Source organism: Enoplosus armatus, chromosome 4, assembly GCF_043641665.1.
Source record: "Enoplosus armatus isolate fEnoArm2 chromosome 4, fEnoArm2.hap1, whole genome shotgun sequence".
In the NCBI taxonomy this organism is placed as follows: domain Eukaryota; kingdom Metazoa; phylum Chordata; class Actinopteri; order Centrarchiformes; family Enoplosidae; genus Enoplosus; species Enoplosus armatus.
In genome coordinates this window covers 2668639-2694822 of record NC_092183.1, presented here as the reverse complement: position 1 = coordinate 2694822, position 26184 = coordinate 2668639, and the positions used below count along the sequence as shown (strand labels likewise).

Below are 26184 nucleotides of genomic sequence, written 5' to 3'. Positions count from 1 at the left end.
TACAAGACTTTTGTGTTTGATTGTATAACAACGTTCACAAGTGTATATTTCTGGTTTACTTTCTTACTGTGAAAAGATACACAATCATATATACATGAACGCATATGTGCCCAGATGGTTGTTGCGCAGACAGAATACAGTAAAATATTAGGATGTATATATGAGCAATGTTAGCTGCTCCATTATTATACTATACTGACAGATGGAAGAAGCATATGCACAGAACCTTTGCATCATTTTGTGCTGGTTTATAAACACAGACGCTGAGCAGATATTCTCAAGCTGACAACCTGTGTGTAAGTATGATGCCAAAATGAAAGTCTTTTAGCCATCCATTCATCCTATCCTCATCTTAGTCCTAATAAAATAAAATAAAATAAAAAAAATCAGATAAAAGCACACAGGTCAGATCAATAAAACCCGCAACAGTTAGAACAAGAATGAGTGAGATGACAGATAACAGCAGGGAAACCCACAAAAGAAGGAATGTTCCCTAATATTGATACCGCTATATCACCATTTCTACTCTAATAATAATAATAATAATGATAATAATAATAAGCATGATAATAATGACTCACATCCCCACATACACATTCTGTGTTTACCAAATCACGCTGGGCTTCTAGTCAAGGTGTCCTCTCATCCTGTGGAGATGTGCTCACCTCCTCCCACACTCCTCCTACACTGGACAACAGCAGAATTTAGTTCATCAATAAAGAAGCCAAGAATTATAAAAACACAAATTAGCACTTTCATACATAACCACTTTTATGATTTTATGAACACCTGTCCTGCATTTATGCTTCTGACAATTTCTGTTACACCAAATCAGCATGTCCAGGAAGAAGATTGTTGTTTTCTCATTCTTGTTTCTGCATTTTGCTCCTCTGATGTCTTGTGTCACCTGCCAACCCTCTCTCTCTGTGCTTGGTTGTATTTGTGTCTTTCACCTTGTGTCTTGCCTTTTTCACACTTCATCCCACGCTTCTCTTTAACACTCTCTATCCTGTTGTCTCTTCTTTCCCTTTCCCTTTCCTTGGATAACTTCTCCTCTGTCCCATCCGTCGTTCCTTCTCTCTTTGCTTCAACAGAAAAACCATGTGTACAAGAAGACCCTGCAGGCTCTGATCTACCCCATCTCCTGCACCACACCACACAACTTTGAGGTCTGGACGGCCACCACGCCCACCTACTGCTACGAGTGCGAGGGTCTGCTGTGGGGCATCGCCCGGCAGGGTATGCGCTGTGCGGAGTGCGGGGTCAAAGTGCACGAGAAATGCCAAGAGCTGCTGAATGCTGACTGCCTGCAGAGTGAGTAAAGCTGTTAAACTACCTGAAAATGTAAAACCCGTTGACAAATGTCCCGTATTGTACAGATTTTCCCCGACTTAACTCAGTGCACTGACTGTAAGTCTGCTAAAAACGCCATTGTAGAAAATTGTAGAGGTCAGCTTTTGAATGCAGTGCTGTTTGGCAGCCGTCTTTCAGCTGTCTGATGCCACAGCTTCCCACAGTTGAGTTGAACTTTGAGAAAGAAAAAGTTAGAGGGTACATTTGTCAAACAGAAACTGCTGTGTGATGTAGTTTCGTTTATCTGCAGAAATGCGGTGGAGGTAGAGTGAGAGGGGATGAAGGGTTATGCCAGAAAACCTGAGGTCTACGAACATACTAGGGGTGGGAATCACCAGAGGATCCTCAGTACGATGTTATCACAATGCTTCAGTCAGGATACGATGACATTGAGATTTAAAACATGTTGCACTATGCTGAGTAGTGCTATACAATAATAGATAATAGAGAATATAGAAATTATCGATACGATACAATACTGTGCTGTATCGATGGTCGACCATTTAGCATTAGTTTCCTCGTCGTCTTCAGGAGCAGCCGAGAAGAGCTCCAAGACCGGGGCGGAGGACCGGACGCAGCACATCATCATGGCTATGAAGGACAGGATGAAGATCCGCGAGAGGAACAAGCCGGAGATCTTCGAGGAGATCCGGAAGGTGTTCAACATCACCAAGATGATCCACGTCCAGCACATGAAGAGCATCAAGCAGAGCGTCCTGGACGGCACCTCCAAGTGGTCGGCCAAGATCACCATCAACAGTAAGTCCATGGAAAACGTTACAGTTATCTTAATACTCCATGCGGAACATGTGAATGTGACTTAGATGACAGAAAACTTGAAATGTACTGCAGTACTTTCCCTGAGTTGTCTCTTTTAATCTTTAATAAGTCTTTATTGTCACTTTGAGTTTCTCTCTTTACTCTTCTGGATTTTGAAAGACACAAAACTAAAAATAAATGCTTTAACAGTCAAAGGCCAACTTCACAGTAATGCAGACGTATTCGTCAAGAAGTCAAGGTAAATAATTCAGAGGTGTGATGTTAAGTGCAAAAACACCATATTCATGAACGCTGACTGGAAAACGTGACGCACAGTGAGAGACAAGAAAAGCTTCTCCGACCCGTCTATTACTTTGTCTCATCTCTCTCTTCTCTAGTCTCTCCATTATTACCACTGCACCTACTTGTTTTTAACAGTGTCCACTAGGCCTGTAGCAACAGGATACTGTGTGTATGTGTGTTCACACTTCATATCTCTGTGTGAAGTCAATCCGCAGAACAAACTCAAGGTTATATGGCCTTCTATTCTCATCATTGGCTTCGGCCACTTTGCTGAGCCTGCATGGATTTATTTTTGAAATAAGTGAAACTAAAATGCTTAAAAACAGTTGATAAATGCTGAGGAAGAGTTTTCCAAGAGAAGTCAGAGATTGAGACATCGACACGGCAGGCGTCAAAACACATTATAAAATTGTAGAAAGTTTTATTGCACATTCAAATGGTGAGAAGGTGTAGGAAAAAGCTGCATGGTAAAGGTCATCTACAGTTTAAGTCTTAAAACCTGCAGCTGTGTGAATGTGAAGCCGGGCGTTGCTGCCAGGTTTCCCCACATAAACACCTGAAAAAAGAAACTATCCCACAATCAGGAAAGTTTCTTCTTTTATCTGACAGCTTCTTCTGAACTGTGGAGAAACTTTAACTGTTCATGTGCAGCGCTTCGCTAATTTGAACAGACACGCGTCCCCACCTCCCTTCTCCTCCCTTCTCCTCCCTTTGCCAAACATCATCAGGACTGCCGCTGTTACCAAAGCAACCAGACACATCACACCATATAGTGGCAGCAGTGTTGCCATGGCAGCCATCACACCTTGTCTCCCCGATCACCAGTGATGAGCTCCATTAAAGAGGAGGTACAGGGATAGGAATTCAGCTGGCGCTTTGTTGAAATTATTTCATGGTCACTCCCTTTTCTGCTGATCAAAGTCAGACCACAAACTCACAGATTCTACTCATGAACAGGGACTTTTTGATATGCAATAAAATGTAAACGTGTCGGTATAGTTTTAGGTTTGATATGGAACGTTTGTGAAGGTGTCTCTCCTCCAATGTGGCTGCTTGTAACCGCTTTCTGTAAGCCGATAAATTAGATGAAACCCGTTCAAATCGTTCACAAATCTAGTTTGTATGTTTGTCTGACAGCTGTAGCCGATGTTGTCCCCTGGAAACACATTAGTGTTTCAGTGGAGAAAAGAGTTTAAAAAGGCGTATATAAATCATTCAAGTTATCTGAAATTCCCACATTTTTACCTTTTCATCAGTTTTTCTCATTTTGCATAAATCAATCATGTCCCCCTTCTGAAATACATTCAGACACACTTTAAACTCAACGTTTTTGTATATAAGCCAAGTTGTGACTGAAGTTGATGGTGGACTGACAGGAGACGCACTACAGAGAGCTCTTTGAAGAATCCATCGATTTCATTTGGGAATATCTCAACCAATTAATATTCAAAACTCCCGTTAGCACAGATAAAATGCATCAGTCACCGACACTGAATGAGCCGTTAGCAGGGACTGATGTGCATTGAGTTTGAAGTGCACAGGACTTGGACTGTGCATGAATATGGCTTTCACCTTCATGAATGAGCACAAAAAGGCAAGTGCAAAAGTTTGTAAGTACGTATCTAATTTTCTGAGATTTTAAGCTAGGGACGCACACATACGGGCCAATACGGACCAGATTGGATATTATCAAAATACAGTTGCTGTATTCTGGGAGGCGATTTTTGTTATTGTTGGACAGAGCCAGGCTAGCTGTTTACCCCTGTTTCCAGTCTTTGTGCTAAGCTAAGCTAACCGGCTGCTGGCTCCAGCTTTATGCTTTATATTCCCCCAGAAGGTGAATAAGCTCATTTTCCAAAATGTCCTAAAGAGCTGCAATGTGGAAAAATGGGAAAAACATTGGGTATAGACTGGTACTTTTATTTTGGCAGATGAATAAGCTCTTCCTGGTTTAAATCAGTCACCTTATATTCCTCTTAAAGTTCAACCAAGCATACTGGTTACACTCAGACTGGATGCTGTTGCTTTTCCCTTGAAAGGCGGCCATGTCACAGCCTCAAAGTCTTTTTAAAAGACCTCTTTGACTAATTGTTGCAGAGAACAGCAGAACGTCGGGTGACAATAGTTGTTTAAGTGATTTTGGTGAGAAATGTTGTTACCCAACATCTGCCTGTGAGTCATGAGTATTGTGTTACGAGCCTTTGCATAACCGTGTGGGTGATATCTTGTGTTTTGGTGTATGTGTGTGTGAATGAGACAGAAAGATGATGATAACGAGTAGGTGTTTGTTGTTCTTATGCAATTTTCATACTCATTCTCTCTGTTTTTGTGTGTGTTATCAGTCGTCAGCGCGCAGGGTCTCCAGGCCAAGGACAGGACGGGCTCCAGCGACCCTTATGTAACGATCCAAGTTGGGAAGACCAAGAAGAGAACAAAGACCATCTATGGCAACCTGAACCCAGTCTGGGAGGAAAAGTACAGCTTGTAAGTTCAGCTTGTTATTTTCTTCCTGTTGTAAAGCTCAGCTGGAGCTCTCAGAGGGCAAAGTGTCTCTGTCACCGTCACCTTGCGTTGGTGGAGGAAGGTCTCAGATCCTTTACTTAAAGGCCCTACACGCCCGTGGTAAACATACACGGGTGATTTCACTGTTCCTTGTCTCCACAGCGAGTGCCACAACTCATCGGATCGCATCAAGCTGCGGGTTTGGGACGAAGACGATGACATCAAGTCACGAGTGAAGCAGCGTCTGAAGAGGGAGTCTGACGACTTCCTGGGTCAGAGCATCATCGAGGTTCGGACTCTGAGCGGAGAGATGGACGTCTGGTACAACCTGGGTACGTAGTCCCCCCCCCCGGGGATCAATAAAGTAACTCTAATAAGGGAAACAAGGTGTATTTATGTGATTGTGGGGTAGACGAGAGGGTATAATTAGTATTTATGTGGGTGGGTTTGCTCATTAGCACAGCAGTTGAATCACTCAGTGTAATTGTGTGTGTGTGTGTGTGTGTGTGTGTGTGTGTGTGTGTGTGTGTGTGTGTGTGTGTGTGTGTGTGTGTGTGTGTGTGTCCACTTACAGAAAAGAGAACGGACAAGTCGGCGGTGTCTGGTGCCATTCGTCTTCAGATCAGTGTGGAGATCGAGGGAGAGGAGAAGGTGGCACCCTACCACGTACAGTACACATGCCTGCATGAGGTAACACACACACACACACACACACACACACACACACACACACTGTAATGGGGAAGCTGACAGTAACTGGAGTCTTATTCTGCTTGTATCTGTCACTAACACACACACACACACACACTGATCTGTGTTTTTGCTTGATAAATGACTTTGAAACTATTTGAAATCAAAATAGTCGATTGATTATAATTGATTAATTGAGGTACAGAAGACTAATCTATTAATTGACTCATTGTTTCAGCACTAAATTCAACGACAGGAAATGAATAAAAATGTTTCTGATGTAATAATAATTCTTCAGCAAGAGACGCAGATCAGAGTTTTGATTGAAAGCCTTCAGTTTTGTCAAATTGTGTCTGATGTTTAAGGTTGTTGACATGAACAGACAAATCCTTTAAATGGTTGATAGCGCAAGAAAGTGAATGTTTGCCAGATGTGGACAGAAAAAGTAATGTTAACATTCGCTTTTTAAGCCAGAAGATCTCAGCTCGCTATTGTTTGGTTGGATGTTTCTGGGAATAACTGGGCTGTTGTTTACGTCGTCTCTTCTCCTCTTCCTCAATCTTTTTCTTTGCAGAACACGTTCCACTTCTCCACCGACGTGGAGGGAGGCGGCGTGGTGAAGATCCCCGTGGCTCAGGGAGACGACGCGTGGAAGGTTTACTTTGATGAGGTGCAACAGGAAATCGTGGACGAGTTCGCCATGCGCTATGGCATCGAGTCCATATACCAGGCCATGACGTAAGCTCAGTGTTAAAATGTGTGTGTGGGATTGTTTTTTCCAGGCAATCCAAAACTGCATATTGAATTCATCCAGCCGGCTATGATGTCAGCCAATCGTGTGCACGTGTGGGTAAATCAAATCAGGAAATACTTGAAATTAGTGTGTTTGTGTGCAGTATTTGTAGGTGTGTGTGTGTGTGTGTGTGTGTGTTGATGTGATGAGCAGTGGGCGGGGTTGTCATGAACTATAAACAGCATGCAAATTAGTTTATCTCATCTAATGAGAAAAGATGACCTGTCACCTCAGAGATTTCCCGCCTGTTTGATTGGATCATTGCAGGAAGGTGAAGACAAAGTCTCAGTGAGCACACACACACACACACACACACACACACAGGTTTAATTTCATTATTAATGTTGTAATTTGACCTTAAAGGTACAGAGAAGGTCTATGTGTTTGTTTTGTGTGATAAAGGAGCACAACATAATCTCACTGGGAAGCATTGAGTTAATTAAAGTTGGCCCAGTGGCGTGGGAATATGAGCCAATCAATAACATTCAAATGAAAATGGTGATTGAAATACGCAGACGCACTGCAGCCATTATAGAAGTCAACTACATTGTGGCTCCTTCGCTAGAACGAACTGATGAAGTCATATGTGTGTTTGTTTTTGGGGAGCCTGTCGGGCGTCTAACACATATTTTAGTAACTCTCAAATTAAAGATCTGTGTTCGTTACTGCTTATTTTGCACAGCTGTGTGCACCCAATCATTATTACTGAAACAATGTCTAATGTAGCAAGAACTGTGTGTGCTGCAGCTAGGACAACTGTAATATAGTATAGGTGTACTACTTCAAGGAAGTATTGCACTTCCTCCACTCAAAAACATGTTTTGCTTCTTATTGTTTTATTTGGATGTTTGAGCTTCACTGTGCAGAGTTTGACACCTGAACGCTGTTTTCTTCTTCGTCTGCTGAAGGGGGGGAAGTTTGTCTGTGCTCACCTGTAAAGGATGCATTTACTAGCTTGAGTTTGTTCTTTCTTCTCTCTCTCTCACCTCCACGTATCCCCAACCCTCTCCTCCCTCCGTCCATCTGATCCTTCATCCTCCTTCTCCTCTGTAATTTATTTTCTCCTCCCTGGCCTCTTTATGTCTTCTTCTCAACCCCTCCTTCCTTCTGTCTCCACCTGTCTCATCCTCCCTCCTCCATTTTTCTTTTTTAACCTCCTACTTCTTTTAAACCTTCAATCTCTCTCCTTCCAAACCTGCTTACCTCCCTCCTCCCAACCTTCCCTTTCTCTTCCTCCCCCTCAAATGTCTCTCCTCTCCTTTCCTCCTCAGCCATTTCTCCTGCCTGTCCTCTAAGTACATGCTGTCAGGGGTGCCGGCAGTGATGAGTACCCTGCTGGCCAACATCAATGCCTTCTACGCCCACCCCACCGCCTCCACCAACGTCTCTGCTCCGGCCAGATTCGCAGCCTCCAACTTCGGGGTAAGTGACCACCAGACACAGAGAAATAAACACCGATAAACACGAACCTTTTCAATGCAGTCCGACTGATCAGCCTGTCTACCAGACCTTTGGCAGTTTGTAAAGCGTCAAAGCAAACTACTTCGACACTCTCGCTGTGAAATAGACTGAGTTTTTTTTGCTGCAGTGGTCAGGAAACAGGTGATTTGATAATAATAATGCTAAAAATCGAAGTTTCAGACAAGCAGTTTTAAGAGCCCACCACATCTATACACAAACTTTATCATCTCTGATTGAAAACTTTGCCAAAACCAATTCTAAAGTTATAGAAGTTAAATTATATAACGTTAAGTTGACCATCTCAAATTCAATCTTTGGTCTATATTTGGAGGTCTAATACTACAGTGGTAATCCAAAAGTGCAGTTGAGGTGTTTCTCTGTGCTTGTAGGTCGTTATTAGAGTATTTCATCAGTGATGTATTTGTATTAAAGATACAATATTGTAGTCGGCAAACTCTGATTTCAAATCAGTTCGCATGTTACCCAAAAGAAAAATACAATATGACTCCATGAAAGTGTAAAAATGGTAGTTCAGCCGGCTCAAGTTAACAAAGCCAAAAGCTAAAACATGTTATATACATTAAGAGCTGACTCCAATCAAGCTCCAGTTTAAAGGATAAACTGCCGCATAGATAATTATTTTAACGTGTCTTTAACAACAATTAGACAATATCAGCTGTGGTTTGGGTTTAGAGTGCTCAAAACCTTCTCAACCAGTCACAACTGGTTTCTCAGGCGCTAATGATTTGATTCTGATGAAGCCTGGGAAATGAAACGTCCACAACAGCAAGCAATCAGTCTCAAAACTACCCTGACATGGATATCGGTTGCACCACAATTACAGGTCAAAACAATGACGGAGACTTATGATTGTTTGTCTTTCCCGAGCGTTGTAGACACATAACAAAGTTAAGATGTGGAGGGCATGTTGAGATTCAGCTGGCGGTCAAAGCAGAAAACATTTTATGTTTTTCTTAATTCAACATTTATTTTCAAGATGCTTTTAGCCAGACATTCACCACAAATAGCTTTTAGTCACTATAATGACACGACTGTTCTCTGCAAGCCCATATGAAGAGCTTACAGGGACGGTTGGTTTTCAGGCTTAAAACACAGACCACACCCACCAAAAGAGTAGAAACACAGATACAAAATCAACATTTATAGAGGGAAGCATGACCGGGATCTAATCTTTTACTGGTAAGAAATGTTTGAATTAGCTTTAAAGCTGCAGTTTGACCTCAAGTAGGCGTCACAAAGTCTTCCCACAGAAGGTGACCCTGGTTGTCTGTAATACTGAAAGCTGTGTGAAGGACTTGTTTCACATCCACATCCACGGGAATGACCTGCACAGAGCCAGTAGGTGGCTTTCCTTTATGCTGCTGATAATCTTCCTCATTAAAAGGTAATGTCTTATCACTGTGGGACCTTTGGAGCGGCTCTGAACTTTGCGGTGGCCCAAATTCGGCCCGCGGGCCCCACAGATGGGGGGGGGCACAATGACAGCTAGAGGCCGAGCTTAATGACTCCCGGGATCCTGGCCAACAGTGCCGACTTCAGTTCTCCCACCGGTTGCACTCAGACTCCGGTGATATACGAGCGTCTGCAGGCAGCGTGTTCGAGCAGACAGATTCGCTCTCACCATGGGCTACAGCTGAGTCTATTTCTGGGTAGCCAGCTTCGTAATAAGCCCTGCTGGATAGGTTGATACGTTTATTTGTCTCATTTGATTTCACTGAATTGAGTCATTTTCTAATTGAAAAAAAACGAAGCTTTTAATTAAGCCGTTCTCTCTTTCCCTGCTTTACCATAAAGAACATCAGTAACACTCTAATGACTTGACAGTAATGAATGCAGCTTGAATTAATGTATGAATCAATGCATGACATATCATTGACTCTAGCATAGAGTACCCACACTAATGAATGACTAAGTGACTATTAGGTAATGTTTTGATTTCATACATGGAAACTAATTATCCTAAACCAACTAAATTTTAATACAGTGATCAACCTGTGAGCTCTAAACCATTTATTAAGGTATTACTCACTAATAACAACAACAAAGCATTTCACCATGCTTTACATAACACATATCTTAACTATTGTTGGTGTTACAGTAGACACCATTTTGACTAATATTGATGAGTTTGTTTGTTTGTTTTATTTGGTTACTCAAAGCTGATATGATGAGAGTCCACGACATCGTCATGTCATACAATAATCAAACAAACATGCTGTATAAATAAATCTGTAACATGAGCTGAATCAATATTAAATCAAAGCTGAAGTATCAAGTTTGCCAGTTTACTGTTAAGCACATAACGGGACTTAAAGTAAGACCTTCTTTCAAATCATCAGTCATGTTCGTTTCATTTTTGGCATTAACATTTGCTGTTTTATACTTTTCCATAGAGGTGATTTTTGTCCCATTTTTTCCCATTAATTATTGTTTTTATACTGAAATTAGAGTTGTTTTTTTGATCAGAGGTATCGTTTCTTATTTTTGGTTTCGGCGGCATTAGGGAGGTTGTGTCTTTACCATCTGCTCGGCCAGACTTGCTTTCTCTGTCTGTCTCTTTTCATTTTACCATCTCTCTCTCTCTTCCCTCTCTGGCGCTGCTGCATTATTTCCCTCCATTATATCAGCTCCTTTTTCTGGTCCTTCATTGCTTCATTTTTTTTTTTTTTCCCCGTTTAAATATTGAGCCAAGCCAATTTCATTGTACCTGTTGCCATGGCAATAAGGTGATTTCCAAATTCGTAAAACTTCACTTCGGCCTTTCCTTCCCTCCCGTCTTCCGTCTCTCCGTCTGCAAGAGATGCCGTCATATCGATCAGTTTATCCCTCGCCGCCGCTCTTCGTAATTCATCTCTGAGATCATGTCATCGGCTGACAGCTTTAGTGACACTCCTCTGTTATGTTGTACAGGTGTGTGGGTGTGTTTGAATGCCTGCAGACTGTGTGCAGGGACACCACAGACACGCCAGCCTCTCACACCTCCCCTGCTTCTTTGGGAGGAAGCTGTTGACGCAACAGTAAATTTTGCCACTGGGAACAAACATTATTCACTGGATTCTCTTTGCTTGTTTTCACCATAAATTACTTTCCCAGGGAATCGTTTCTGAGCACGTACAGTGTGCTCCTTTTCGGCAATGGCCTTTAGCCGCGATACACATTCACAGCTGAGAGCTCCCTGGTTTGTCAGCCACGGGCAGTGCTGGTGAAGCTGCTGTGAATGTCTCGTTGCTTAACTTTTCTCAGACTAGACTAGTTGTCTCAGCAATATTCGAAACAAATCAGAGCAGCAGCAAAAGCTCTCTCAGATTTCCCTAAACGCTCCCTGCCTGCGCTGTTAAAGTTAATTATTGAAAGTGTACTGAAGATGTTGCAGCAGAGCAGGTCGTGGATTAAGTTGATTAAGGTCTTTAAGGTTAATGTAGAGTGTAAAATGTTTTATCCACGGTTCTGTGTAGTAACACCAAAACCTAGATTTTGCTCTTTAAGTGACACCCCAGAGGTGCCTATTTATCTTTCTTGTCTGTGCCCATTTTGTACTTTCGTGACTTGCCTTGAATAAGACTGCACCTGAGTGGGAGAAGAGGTACAGTCGTAATAATGACTAAGCAGCTCAGTGAAATTTTGCTATAAAGAATTTAGAGAGTTTTAAAGAGATTAACACGTGTGCTGCCTGCCTGCAGTCGAAAGCATATGCCGGAAAAGTGCTTCGATTCCAAAGCTACCTGCCTTTTTTGTGGATTATATGTTGGCCAATTTGACCTAACGCTCACTCACACAAAAATTAAGATACGACTGGGTACAACATTTTATTTTACGGGTCCTGTAGTGTCGTTATCTACTAGAAAGGAAGTGATATACAATTGTAATTTCCCAGGAAGGTCCCTGAAAAGGATTACGTATTACTATTTATTATAGGAAAAGTGTTCAGTAGGTCAGCCGAGCTGCAAAAATATCAATACAAAGTTTACAATAATACATGGATATTTTCTTGGGTTTAAACTGACATTAAAGGAGACCTAAGACGGTGTCTCATAGTCAAACTATTCCAACAGTTTGTCACCAACTTCTGTTTGGCTCTGACTTTTATCGAATTGTTTTCTGCTTTGGACAACAGTTCCTCCAGGACCAGAGCAACACACGCTGTTTTCCTCCCAAGATAATTTAATGTCATCTGCCTTCAGCAACTTGTTTAAGGTACCTTTTATTAGCTTGTGGTGATTCTGCACCTGCTTCACAAGGAGAACTGGAACGCTCTGGTGCTGAAAGCAGCTTGGTTAATGTCAGTTGTCGGCGCTGTGAGATGGAGGAAGAAGACGTGATTTGGTCGGACTCTGCACTTCCAGTCCTATTTTACTGTGTTACAGAGTCACACAAATCACAAAAGTACTAACACATAGACATAATGTTTGGCTTGCTCTCACTCATTAAGTAATGTCTCAAAATTTGGATGACTGTAGGTAGAAGTTGCAGAGCAAGCACTTTGTCCATTGGTCAGAACAAAAAGGAAGTTAAGGACAGAAAGGCAATAAAAAAAAAATATATATATATATATATAATGTAATACAGAAACAATGTTATACTGTACAAAAAATGAATGAACTAATCAATATTACATAAAATAGAAAAAAAGGCTACTGGAGGTTTATTTAATGGTGAGTTTTCTCTTCGAATTTAATGCAAAAACAATGTTGAGTTCAGCTCTAAATGATCATTTCCATTTTCCCCTTCAGGCTACTTAACTTAATTGAGAGGTGAAGCCTTTAAGCTTGTAATATAAATTATTCCCAATTAAAAAAAGACATTTATCACACAGCTGATGAATCGAAACATATGCCAAATGTTTTATGATCACATAAATTGAGGCGCGGCAGCAGAGGACGGGAATGTTCCTGCAATCACTGCAGTAGACCTGAAGGGACTAACCTGGTGTGTGTGTGTGTGTGTGTGTGTGTGTGTGTGTGTGTGTGTGCGTGTGCGTGAGGAAGGCCTTGCTTCAGGGAAGGACAATGTGACAACGTGTTACTTTTTAAAGGTCAAAACTGATCTGTTATCCTTGTCTCAGGCTTTTTAGGTCAGATGTGTGTGTGTGTGTGTGTGTGTGACTGTGTGTGCGTGTGTTCCTGGGCTTTAAACATTTTAAACACTTCACTTCAAACGGCTGGAAAACGTCAGAAAGGTGCATCCCTAAAAGAAACTAACTAACTTCCTGAATCAGATTGGCAGCTCATTTATTTGCTGCAGCAGGACGGCGTCTGTGGGATTGAGTGAAAGTAAAAGACAGTGTGTTTGTTCATGGTAATGAAGGAACATGTCGCCCAGTGCAACAGTGTGGCTCGTTAATGAGTTGTTAATAGTTTTTTGGGAGCACAATGGAGCTCTAAAACTTGTTGTGTAGAGTATCACCGTTGAGCTTTGACCTGTAGTCTTTATTTTCTCCTTATTTTTCATCTGAAATCAAACCCGTCTCCTCGTTTTCTTAACTCTCACGACTCACATAGCTATAGCTGTGTCTCTGATTTCTCTTCCACTATTGCAAACTGTTTGCATTGTTCCTGCCAACTAGGGACACAAACAAAACACGAGCTGGAACAGTCTCTCAAGAGTTGATTCGAATTTGGCATTTATTTTGTTGTCCTTTAGTGCCAGTTAATGTTGGCGATTATTCATACTTTCATCCAAAGATAAAAACACAGGGAAACCCTTTCCAATGTACTAACAATACACAAACTAATTGCTATGCAACCATGGCTGATCATCACAGGAGGTGAAAGATTGAGGGATGAGAGATTTCCAAAGAAACTTTTCGACTTGCACCAATTTAGGATCCACCGGTGTTGTTACCTAACAGATAAATGTGTTTCTTGTGAAAATTTCTTGCAAACTAGTTGGTGACTTTTGCCAATTTCCAGTGAGGCTGGAAACCCATTTTCTCTTTCTTCCTCCCCCTCGTTCTCAGTATCAGACAAAACTCATTTTATCTTGTTAGTTTGTCAGCCATGTCGTGACTCCCACTACACCAGAGTACTCTCACTCTCTCAGTTCCTGTTTGCTTTCTTGGCATGGTATGTAAATACATTTGTGTTGCCAAAACATATGAAGGAAAGTAGTGGATAAATTAAAAGATGAGCAATGGGGATACCGCTACTGGCTGTCCTCCGGCTCCTCCTGTCCATGTGTCTCCGTGTCTTTAGGCAAGACACTGGACCCATATTCCTCCCAGTGAGCCGGCCCTGTATGTGAGTGTGCAAAAGCATCTGTGATGTGAATACAATATAAAGAATTGTGAAAAGTGAACAGGTTTAATTCTTTAAGATTTCACTCCTGGTTGGTTTGGTGACACCTGTGGTCACTGCATTTAAATAACAGAGGTCACACAGTTCTGCTAGACGTTGCACATGTTTCGACCACTAGGGGCAGCAAACACGTCGAGAGCAGCTTCACTGCCTTTGTCAGTGCATTGCTATGTTTTTTGGGGTCTTTACCGACCACCAACTGTGAATAAGAGGATTAGTGTGAAACTGACGGCAGAATGTGCATCGTAATGTGAACTTACAAAAGAGCTTCTTCAGCCTGTGTTGCCTTGTGTTGCATGTACCAAACACGTAAAGAAGCCTTTCATCGTCAGCATGAAGTGCCATTCTGCTTTTCCAAACTTACATGCACTCATGTGCCTCTAATGGTCTTATATTTTGGACATGTTCAGAAGAATTCAGAGTCTCCATTTTGAAATATTTCTCGGACAAAAACATTCTTCTCCTCTTGCATCATTCAGTCTTCGCTGCTCTTCTTCAGTGGTGCTAGACTGCACACATATTCAGACAGTGGCAGACACTCTCACATGTCTGAACAAGTGTAAAATGGCTTTGCTCTTCCTTTTCTCTTTCTGACAGAGAGATCGGTTTGTGAAGCTCCTGGATCAGCTGCACAACTCCCTGCGCATCGACCTCTCCATGTACAGAGTGAGTCTCCTCTTCACCACGCTCAGATCTGTAGCTTCAGTCCGTCCCACTGACATGTTAGTTTGTCACCATTCATTTACCAAAGAAGGACGTGGTCTGATGACATTTGGCTTCTGTATTTTCTCCAATATGATGTCAAAAATACAAAAATATTCTTCTCAGCTGCTCAGATGTTGTTTATTTTTCTCTTGAGCTTATTCTGGGGCCACAGCAGGTTTTTCATAGAGGTTTTGTCAGGATAGTGTCTTTGTCTTTGCTTGTAGTTATGCAGTGATAGATTAGTAAATAGATTAGACGCTGAGTAAATTGGGAGTTCAATATGATGAACTTTAAAAAGGCAAATAACCACCATGATTGACAAAAGAAATCAGAAAAAAAGACCCTAAAAGACTTTATTGCAAACGGGAAGATAAACTTTGCTATCCAAAGAAACAAATGGTTAACTGAGTTGTTTAAGAAGTGTGTGTGTTTATGTGTGTGTGTGTGTTTGTCTGCAGAACAACTTCCCAGCCAGCAGCAAACCTCGCCTCCACGACCTCAAGTCAACAGTGGATCTTCTCACCAGCATCACCTTCTTCAGGATGAAGGTAGAAACAAAACATCAGCTGAAGAATCGACAGATCATGAAAGCAAACATCAGATACATGCGACACTGTTTACAGAAGACATTATACATTAACTTATATAAAACTGTGTTGTTTATCGAGATAATATCCAATAGTAAGTCTCCGCTCATCTGTCGCTACAAAATGCCTAAAATTATCAGAATATTTTCTATATTTTAGTACTCACGAAGACTTTCATAGGAGTAGAAACACAAGAGCGATCACACACGGAGTTGAGCTGCAGGGCTGCAGGATTGATTGCAGCCTCTGACTAATGTCTCTCAGAGTGAGCTTGTGCTGCCGAGTTCAGCTCTGTTATGTGAAGATTGATTCCACACTGGAGGACAGAGGAAAGGTCGCTGTGTGTGCTCTGTGTGTGTGTGTGTGTGTGTGTGTGTGTGTGTGTGTTAAAGTTTTCATGTATCCACAGGTTTTCTGTTGGAATTAAGCAAAAAAAAAAAAAAGGCCTCAATTTGTCGAATTATTTCTATTTCTGTTTGTATTATTTCCACTGATGCATTTGTAATGACACGCTTACACCTTGTGATTATTTGTATATTGTTGATATCATATGAAAACCATATATAACTTAATTTTCAAGGGCTTTTGTGTTTCTTCTATGTTCTGACTTCTCACGGTTCTCTCAGTTTTATAACCTGCAGGCTTAAACTCAGTTGCAGCCTCGTCTGGTGAATCACAGGCTTATTGTCCAAAGACTTCATATTCTAAATTACTTGGAGGAGAGTCCGCGTGTTTCTGTACGACTTACATCTGACTTGTCTTCCCACTTCAATGTCCGGTCTTGTGCAGGTCTTGGAGCTGCAGAGTCCTCCCAGGGCCGCCAACGTGGTGCGGGACTGCGTCAAGGCCTGCCTGAACTCCACCTACGAGTACATCTTCAACAACTGTCTGGAGCTCTTCAACCGCCAGTTCCAGTCCGCCCTCCAACCAGTAGGTTGCTGAGCGCCGACGTGTTTTGAGCTAGAAAAGGAGAAAAATATGTGCCTGAAAGAAATGATGATACTTGATATCATTAGTAATTTGGTCACGTAACGGTCGTTAATTCCCATTTGACAATTTGCCTCTTAAGTGTTGAGGTCAGAGACCGCTACAGACAAGCCCGATAGTGATAGTCAGGGTCACTTTAGTCGGTGTTGTGACAGTCTCACCGGGACCGCCAGGCACCCTTTCTGCAGGTGGAAACCTTAAGTCATGCTGTGTCACTGTTTTGATGCTCTTGGAGTGAGAACCATGGCTTGATCCTGCCTCAGCAATGATATTTTGAATTTTGCAATGAGGCTGTAGTCCACGTCAGTAATCAGAGGCAATGTTACACAGTGTCACCATTCAGAAGTAAAGCCGGAGCGACAGGTCGATTGGAGTTTTTAGGGCCAGTACCAATTTATTCTTACAGTATACTCTATGTAAACACATGCGATAACATGCTAATGTTAGCAAGCTTACAGTTAGAGCCTTAACATACAACACATAAAATGGACACAGGCACAGGAGAGTGTGCAGAGTAGAATAACTGTGGAAAGGGAGGTCGACAGCAGCCTGCCAGACACTGCATCTTTAAACAGTTTAAATCGAGCAAAAACAGGATCTGAATCTCACTTTTTACTTCACCTCCTCCAGTTGCTCATATCAATCATCAGTACATACACAGCACATGCTGGCGTAGTCTTAATTGGTGGTCTAATTAACTGAGTCTCCACCAGCCAGAAACTGATTATTTTTAACTGTGCCCAGAAAGATTCATGTCTTAATGTGTCTAAACTCATTAAACCGGTCTGTGTTCGGTATAAATTAACAATACTTTGCATGTTAATCAAGAAAAGTCTCCTTTTCAACTTTATGTGCAGAACCGTGTCACATCAACATGAAACCAGAATATTTGAATCCTCAGTACAGTGGAGGAATAATATTATTATTATAATAATATTATTAATACCTGTTGAGCACTAAAAACTTGTTACCACTCATTTCATAACAGCATGTGTTTCTTTTTGCCGGACGTCTGGTTTAAATTCAACTTCTCATCGGTGTATAAACACATCATGTCCGGCAACTAAAGTCCTTCATCTTCGGTCTTTTTACCCTCTTGCAGCCTGAGCCAGAGAAGAAAGAGAAGAAGAAGAAGAAGAAGAAGGAAAAAGTGGAAGGAGAGGAGGAGGACGACGATGAAGAGGAGGAGGAGGAGGAGGAAGAAGAGGAGGAGGAGGAGGAGGAGGAGGGGAAGAAAGAGGAGAGCCAGCAGGAGGAGCAGGGCCCGAGCATCCAAAATCTGGACTTTTGGCCTAAACTCATCACACTCATAGTGTCCATCATTGAGGAGGACAAGAACTCCTACACACCCATCATCAACCAGTCAGTGCTGAGTTTGTTCTGTGTCATCCACCTTTTTATTTGGCGAATTGCAGGTCTGAGATCAGTGAAGATGTGTGTTCATGAGTGAAATGACATGCAGCCATAACATTTGTCATGTCAATCATGTTGAATTTATTGTAAATCACAAGTGCTTGTTGAGAGCTAACACTTTTACTGTCTGTCTGGTCCTGAACTTCTTCCTCCCTTCCAGGTTTCCTCAGGAACTCAATGTGGGTAAAGTCAGCGCTGAGGTCATGTGGATGCTGTTCGCTCAGGACATGAAATATGCCCTGGAGGGTAAGACTGTGTGTGTCTGTATGTGTGTGTGTGTGTGTGTGTCAGAGAGATAAAGATTCACAGCATCTACATTCACTCCATCAACTCTGTTTCTTCTCTTCGTCATCCAGTTCTGCATAAAATTGACCGCTACCGCTGGAACAACGGTGAGATTACAGACAAACGTAGCGTAGCTGATGATAAGACACAGTCTAAGAGTCAGTGGTGGGACAGCTGCTGTGCTGGTGCCTGTTTGTCTTTGCTGGATCACAAATTATAAGTCAAAGCTAGCAAACGTGATCCGAACCCAACCTGGAAAGACTGTCGGTGGAAAGCAGACTCTCTTACAGGTTTCTAACGTTGTGAGAAACTGAGTTTTGGTTGTGTAACGTGATTGATTTCCCCCGGAGCTCTCCACATTATACTGTGAGGTGCAGTCAAGATAAATGCACTAACTGCTGTTTCAAGTTAGTGAGCCGTCATCCTGAGACCGCTTTGACACTCGCACACTCTGAGAGTCCCTTTTGTCTGTAGCTTCTCAATATACTGGCTCTTGACTGTATCTCATATTAGACCTGTAGAAACTTTCCTGAAACACCGTCTGGCACACTGAGACCTGCGAGGCTCGGCTTTAACACTATAGATTTAGTTTGTTTATTTAGTGAAAATGTCAAGATGCCGTAGAGATGCTGAGTTTTGTAGCTGAGTCAGCAGTCTGTCTAAAAGTTTTTCTCTGAGATGCTTTCTGACTGACAAGTCCTTCAGGGGACCGGTTTCTAGACTGGTTTCTCTGCGTCTAGCCTGCCTTCCATTCCCATCTCATTTATCCAACTTGCTTCTCTGTTTTCTCTGAACTCTCATTGGTTTGTTTTGTAATTCTGTTGCCATCTCAGCTCCCGCCTCATTTCGCATCCGCAAAGTTGATTTCCACACTGGTAAGACTGAGTGTGTGTGTGTGTTTGTGTGTGTGTATTTGTAATTAGTCATCTATAGCAGAGATTCCCAACCTCACTTATAGTGACAGTATGGACCTGACAGATTTCCGACCATAATTGTCCTCCACACTTCATCAGTAGGCACCGATACAACACAAGGTCTCCCATTAGACTTTACAAATCATGTACATTTTATTTCAGGCATCTTTGTTATACCACCTTTATAAGAGTTAGACAATAATAGAAAGATATAAAAGGAGGAGGGAGACAAGAATGTGCAAAAATTATTATTATTTTGTCTTTTGTCATTTCAAAAATATACACAAAGACCCGTCGCAGATGTCATGTACTGATGGCAGACGGGTTACCTTGTGTACGTTGTTGTTTGGGACGTGACAGGTAGGAATGAGGAAAGATGTAGCGCAGACAGATGCTTCCATATGTTTCCTCACAGCCCGTTAGCCAACGATCTGCTTTACTTTTGACACCGTTTTCAATTATTTGTTGTAAGAAATTAACAGGAAATAAACCTTAGACCTGTAGAAATAGACATTAGCCTCCATCGTCACATAGCCTACCTATAATGATGTATTAATTAGAGATTACAAATATATTAACGTCTGTCCTTTCGTACTGCTTTTCCGTGATATAGGATAGAAACATTTTGAATGAGTCATCCCCAAATGAAATCAGCCCTCCATTCATTTGTTGGTTGGCGGCTTCATTTGACACGAAGAACGCTGATTGAATTTTAATGAAACTCACAGCGAAGAATCTCACCTCTGTGTTTGAAACTGGCCCGATGGAGTCGCTGTGTTACTCTACAGCACGAGTGTCTTATTTGTCTGACTCTCTGGCAACTTCAAGGAACTTGTGGATACGTTTTTTAATATTGCTAATCCCCACAATGAATTTAAGGGGACAGACTAAGAATAGATCCCTGTTCATGTGTTCATCTGTTACCCTTGATGTCTTATGTAATGCTACCCAGAAAGTAGTTCAAACTGTCATCTGATGCTCAATATCTCAGGCACCTCTGATCAGAGTTTGATGAAATTACCAATTTGATGTAAAAGATTCATGGGTACAAACAAAAACCTGCAGCTGCTGCAACACCGAGAGATAAATCTGGTGCGTGTGTTTATTTCTGTGTGTTTTTCTGTGTGTGTGTGTGTGTGTGTCGTTTTTTCACAGACCACGAGAAGCACCGGCTCTGCAAGACCGCTGACTACATGAACCTGCACTTCAAGGTCAAGTGGCTTTACAACGAGTATGTTAAGGACCTGCCGGCCTTCACAGACGCTGTGCCCGAGTACCCTGCGTAAGACCCTCACACACTTTTTCTCACTCATTATCTCACTCTTTGCTCTCCTCCAGACAAACAGGAGCTCACCTTGATTGATCATTTCTGCCTTTCCATGGTGATTGTGTCTGTTGTTGCATACACAATGATAGAGACACACGTCCACTCACTCAAAGCACTCCTCCTCACTGGGGTTTGGACACTAGAAATATGGATGGCAGGGTGATGGTAGTGATAATTATACTTTTTACTGATGCAGCACCTTTCAAAACAAAGGTTAAAAAAAGGTGCTTCACATGGGTCAAACTTTTCAAACAATGAGACGAGTAACATCAGTCAATTAAAAGAACAAAACATTCACAAATTCAACAAGATGAAAGAAAACAAACCTTTTGAAAAATCTGTATCTGAACAATTAAACATTTTGCTTACTCTAAAGAGTCACATCCAGTATGTTTTCTCATGTTTCGTGGATCAGCTTCACAGTCAAAGAGGAGCTTAATAACAGAGTCTGGGTCTTGTTATGGTTCCAGGTGGTTTCTCCAGTTCGTCCTGGCCTGGCTGGCTGAGAACGAGGAGGTGTCGATGGAGTTCATGCACGGGGCGCTGGAGAGAGACAAGAGAGAAGGGGTGAGTCAAAGAAATGGGAATGTGGGCTCAGATATGTTTGTTTACTTTAAAAATCCAGGATTTTATCCGTCCTTATCCAAAATCCAAGTGAAAATTAGGTGACTGTAGTTTTATTTATTGGGTGTCTAAGCAGAGCGATGTGCTTTTTCTTCCTTCAGCTCTGATCTTTCTTTTTTTTTGTTGTTGTTGTTGTTGTTGCAATGTTCAGCGTCTTGCTGTTACTAGGCAACACGTCACAGCCTTCAATTACTTTTGTGCTGTTTACAAAAGTCTACAAAACTATCAGCAGTGGGCTAGATAATCAAGTCTGTGGGCTACAACTTTGTACAACTATATGTGTTTCCACAAATGACCACCATGAAAAGTATGACAAATGACCTATTAGCAGTGTACCCATGGATGGACAGACGACTATCACTGGAGTTCTGCAGTTATACGGAGCGTCTATTATTCTGTGATTTCTAAACGGCTTTATGGATGATATAACGAATATAGTATAATGAAATATAATGAAATGACAATATTTGAGTGTTGTACTCTTCAACAGGGTGTCAGTAACTGTATAAAGCATGCTTTTGTTTACCAATGATCTCTTTTATACTGAAGCATTATCAGCCTCCCTGTTGAAAGAATATTTAGCTTTTCGCTCTGACGTTTCAATTTATTACTTCCTGTGGTGGGGGGAGAAATTGCCTCACCAGACACCAGAATTTAATTTAGGCAAACAGCAACAATTTGCAGGCTCCTCAGTTAGTGGTGATGAGACATTTATGTTGGTGATATAAGCTATTATGACTGGTGTATTACAATACAAATCTTGCAAAAATGTAATAAATTCAATAAGTTTTATTTCCATTTGCTAACGCTGATGACCTGCGAGGAGGAAATTGGAGAGGGGATATGAGATGTAACGGGAAGTGACTCACATCCGAAAAATATCAAGACACAAATGGAAAAAGAAAAATACTAACAAACAATTACATAAAAGCAATTTCACTGCTGCTAATTAACACAGCTGAATGTTAAACTGTAAACATCTCTGTTGTCTTTCCTGCTTTTGATGAAAACCTGATTTACTGGTTTATTTTTCATAAAAACCTACTTAGTCACACAGCAGAACCAAATCTAGTGTCATATAACAGCTACTTCCTGATCATTCGTTGTAAAAAACACATATATTTATGAGTTCTTGTAGGAAGGGAGACACGGTGTGACAGCAGTAGAAAAACTATGTCGGAAAAATGATAGCTTTGAATAAAACTGACACCCACAACGGGATGAAAAACAGCCTCGGTCTCATGACTTTTTGTTCACGGACTCTTTGAAGGATGCTTCGAGTCATTCAGGTGTAGCAGAGTTCAGCTTCTGGGCAGCCAGGGCCAGATTAACAGAATGATGGACAAGTGTTGGCTCTCGACCTCCTGTTGGTCCCGAAGCTGCACTTTATCTTCGGGGAACTTTGTTGTCGGTTCTGGGAGTTTTTTGAGAGAAGAATTCAGTCTGCAGAAAAGGCTTGTGGGTCAGGGCTGGAACCGAACACTGTGGGCACACAGTGGGTTCTGAAGGCGATGTGGTTCTCCATCACGCTCTCAGACCAGCAGTGCCTACTCACGTACAAAGGTCATGACATATAATCTCTTCCTCAGGCTTGTTTTTTATTTTCTTGGTGGCCTGTGCAGATAGATGGTTGTGCTCCGTTCAGTCTTGCTCACACGGCCAAAAGACTTTACAGCAAATACAATAAACTGTATAAATGTGCTGTTAAAAAGTGATCTACCAGTGTGACTGCACGTTTCTAACGCAGAGGGTCAAGGAGGCCTCTGCATTGGCCTCATTCAAATCAATGAAAGGACCGGACGTTTTCACGCAGTGCTGAAGTTGGTCTGAATGCGGCCGAAAAGTCACGACAATCAAACGTAGGACTTCGAAATCCCAATTCGAAAACGGCCAAGTTAGGTAGAAGAGATCAGTATGTAAATGTTTAATATGTACACCGTCGACGTTTAGTGTCTAGGTTCTGACCTCGTCACTCCCCACAAGGAAGCACTGAGTTATTAACGTTATTAGATTACATCAGAGGTCATATTGAGTTGAGTTAAGAGCTCATCAGCCCCCTTCAGGCTCCTAAAGAACCAGTTCATGATCTATATCTTTCTAAGAGTGAGAGCCACAGACGACAGGATACAACAGCAGGACTCGGTCACTTGGGAAATATGTGGCATGGTTCTCTTAACTACCACAAACTACCACACCAACCCTATGGGCACCATTTCCATTTGGGCCATTTAGCTGATGGATTTATCTGTAGGAACATACGATTAGTGCAACAGTTCAACAAGGCTTCTATTTCCAGACCAGCAACCTTTCAGGGGAATGATAATGATCGTATTGGTCCAAGTGCCCTGAAATATGTGGAGTAATTACACAAGAAAACAGCTGCAGTGGCCAGGGAAGGAAATAAGAATAGTTCGAGCCATTATTTGATTGTAGAAAAGTAGAGAGAGCAGAGGGACGTATGAATCAGTCAGGAGGTTGTTGGGAGGAACAGTACTTCTTGAAAAGATCAGAGAGAAGATGGAAAGGAAAGAGCACTAGTGGTCTAAAAGCGTGCACTTTGTCTTCTCCTCCCTCCGCCTGCAGTTCCAGCAGACGTCTGAGCACGCTCTGTTCTCCAGCTCGGTGGTGGACATCTTCACTCAGCTCAACCAGAGCTTTGAGATCATCAAGAAGCTGGACTGCCCCGACCCCGCCGTGGTGGGCCATTATAACCGACGCTTCGCCAAGGTGAGATGTTTACATCGCTGTCTGTTCTTTATGTTTCATCTCTCTGGGATTTGTGTGGACATGGGTTTGTCATGTTCATTATAAACACATAAAAACGTTCTGTTGATAAATGAGCGCACCCGATATACAAAAACGATATATTCTCCATATGCCTCCAGTGGTGTCTACATGCAGATAGTTTTGTGACGATGTCCTGGTTATACATAACCCACACCGCTAGAGCTTAAATGATCGAGTTCAAGTCAGTTTTCAAGCTTCTCAAATTGCTTCTTTTCCTTGTCTTACATTAGTAAATTGAACATGTTTTTGGCCAAACTAAACACGTGTTTTGAAGATATCATCAAGGATTAATCAATTAATCAGCAGACCGAGCAATAATGAAAGTACGTTTCTTTGGTTTGAAGTAGTCTGAATGTAAACTGTTCCCAGTTTCACGTATTTGTTTGCAAAATGTACCCAGTGCACTGTTTTGTTATTGAACCTTTGATATCAGATTTTTTTTCTTCAAATTTAATTTAAGGCAGTTGCTTTTAGGCACAGGCCATTAAATCTAACAAACCTTTCTCTCTGCAGAAGAAATATGTGTGCGTATATTTCCGTGTGTGTGTGTGTGTGTGTGTGTGTGGTTTGATGTCTCGATCAATATGGGACTCATTAAATAGAGGATGGCTAATATAAGCCATCACTCTGAGCCACTATCCATCTCTCTGTCCCCAACCCTTGACTCCTTTTTCATTTTCATGTTCATCTCCTCCCTGTCTTTACTTTGTTCTTCTACCATCTTGCCATCTCAGTCCTCCATGGACTCGTCTTTTCTTCGTCCTCAGATATTTTTTCCATCTATATCTGCCTTTATTTCTATCTTCTCTCCGTATCTCGTCCAGTTTCTCCCTTTTGTCACCCTCCAATCTCTCTTCTGCCTCCAGGCCGACGCACTTATCGTTCATTTTGGAGACAGACAGAGTCAGTACATTGAGAGGAAACCATTCTACGTAATGCAGGCAGCGATCAGGCCATATGTTTAATGCATGAGTGTAAGAGGGCCATCTGGCTGACTCAGCACAAAGTAGGGAAATCTCTCACAGCGAGCTTGAGATGCTGTGAGGTAACAGAGTTTCCTGTCCCCAAGTCACCACCACGACCAATAAATTAACTCGCTGAATTATTTACAGGCACCCTGTGGAGTTTTCGTCGTAAACAAACATGTCATTCATCGTTTCTCACCGAAAGGCTTTGTGTGCGACAAACACGTCGGATGGATTTCCTTCCTCTTTAAACATTGGCAGATACTTTTTCTGGGGATGTTCTTTTATTGATGCGGCGCTGCCTTGCACAGAACATCACTACAAAAAAGCTGTCAACATGCTGAATAGTACAAAGCTGAGGGACGTCAGATAGTTCCTATCGTTTTCATTTGATAAAATTGGGGAGATTTTGAGGTAAATCATCTGATTTGTTTAGTTATCACATCTAGTTAGCAACTGATGATATGCAGTGTTTCCTGAAGTAAGGTTAGCTTAGCAACGCCCATGCCAGTGGCATTTATGTGTATCCTTATCACCATACATAAATTATATCTACAAAGTGTATTACGACAAAAATAATAAAGTGAGAATCGTTCTGCTAGTTTTCTAACCATTAGGATCACCAGGCATCAATATCCACCTCCTCATATCCATACGTCCTTCAATTTGTTGTAGTTAGCTTAGATTTGCACCCAGAGCTGTAGACTTAGACATGGACCCAAGTAAAAGTGAGTTGCACATGACATGATGTGACTCTGCGTACTTGAGACTTGACTTATTTGAGTCTCAAGTTTAAATTCCTGAACAACAATGAATGAGAAACACGAGAAAGAGTCAGACACGCCTTGCATATTAAACTATGAGGCCTACGCAGTGAAGAGACAGTGTCACTTGGACTTACCCCAAAGGACTTGGGACGAGACTTGAGACTTGCTCTGACAGACTCGGGCTGATTTGGAATTGCCCCAAAAGACCCTTTGATGACAGGACATCTTCACTTCTAACAAAGCGACTGCAGCTCCTTTAGAACGAGACAAACAAACTAAAACAAACTAAAAACTGGTGTTCAGATTCACCTCTCCTGAAGTTCCCAGAGTAAACATGTCCTACATGTGTGTGTGTGTGTGTGTGTGTGTGTTATCTTGTTTCCTCAGACGATCACCAAGGTGCTGCTGCAGTACTGTGCCCTGCTGGCCAAGAGCTTTCCCTCCTACTGTGAGAAGGAGAAGATAGTGAGTACTGCTGAGCTCATGCACTCTCTGTGGAGTGGATTCATATTTTATTTTCTGCTGCCCACCTCTATAACTCTTCCATCTCTGTCGTTTTCTCTTTGTGTGGTTCTTTCATCTTCCTGTCATCGCCGTTTTACTTGTTTTGCTATGTTTATCGCCTGACTTTCATTCATTTGCGATTTG

At 41.9% G+C, this 26184-nt stretch overlaps 1 protein-coding gene across 1 annotated transcript in view; it reads left to right on the top strand.

The window, feature by feature from the left end:
• LOC139284383 (protein unc-13 homolog B-like) overlaps nt 1–26184 on the top strand; it is a 100375-nt gene that overhangs the window by 56224 nt on the left and 17967 nt on the right. Inside the window, exons 8-23 of the mRNA XM_070904637.1 lie at nt 1095–1314; nt 1885–2112; nt 4758–4899; nt 5080–5249; nt 5492–5607; nt 6182–6345; nt 7672–7822; nt 14773–14841; nt 15339–15428; nt 16257–16385; nt 17689–17816; nt 18028–18113; nt 20222–20348; nt 20864–20960; nt 23601–23744; nt 25924–26001. Of these exons, the coding sequence (XP_070760738.1) occupies nt 1095–1314; nt 1885–2112; nt 4758–4899; nt 5080–5249; nt 5492–5607; nt 6182–6345; nt 7672–7822; nt 14773–14841; nt 15339–15428; nt 16257–16385; nt 17689–17816; nt 18028–18113; nt 20222–20348; nt 20864–20960; nt 23601–23744; nt 25924–26001 (2139 nt within the window). The remainder of the gene's footprint in view (nt 1–1094; nt 1315–1884; nt 2113–4757; nt 4900–5079; nt 5250–5491; nt 5608–6181; nt 6346–7671; nt 7823–14772; nt 14842–15338; nt 15429–16256; nt 16386–17688; nt 17817–18027; nt 18114–20221; nt 20349–20863; nt 20961–23600; nt 23745–25923; nt 26002–26184) is intronic.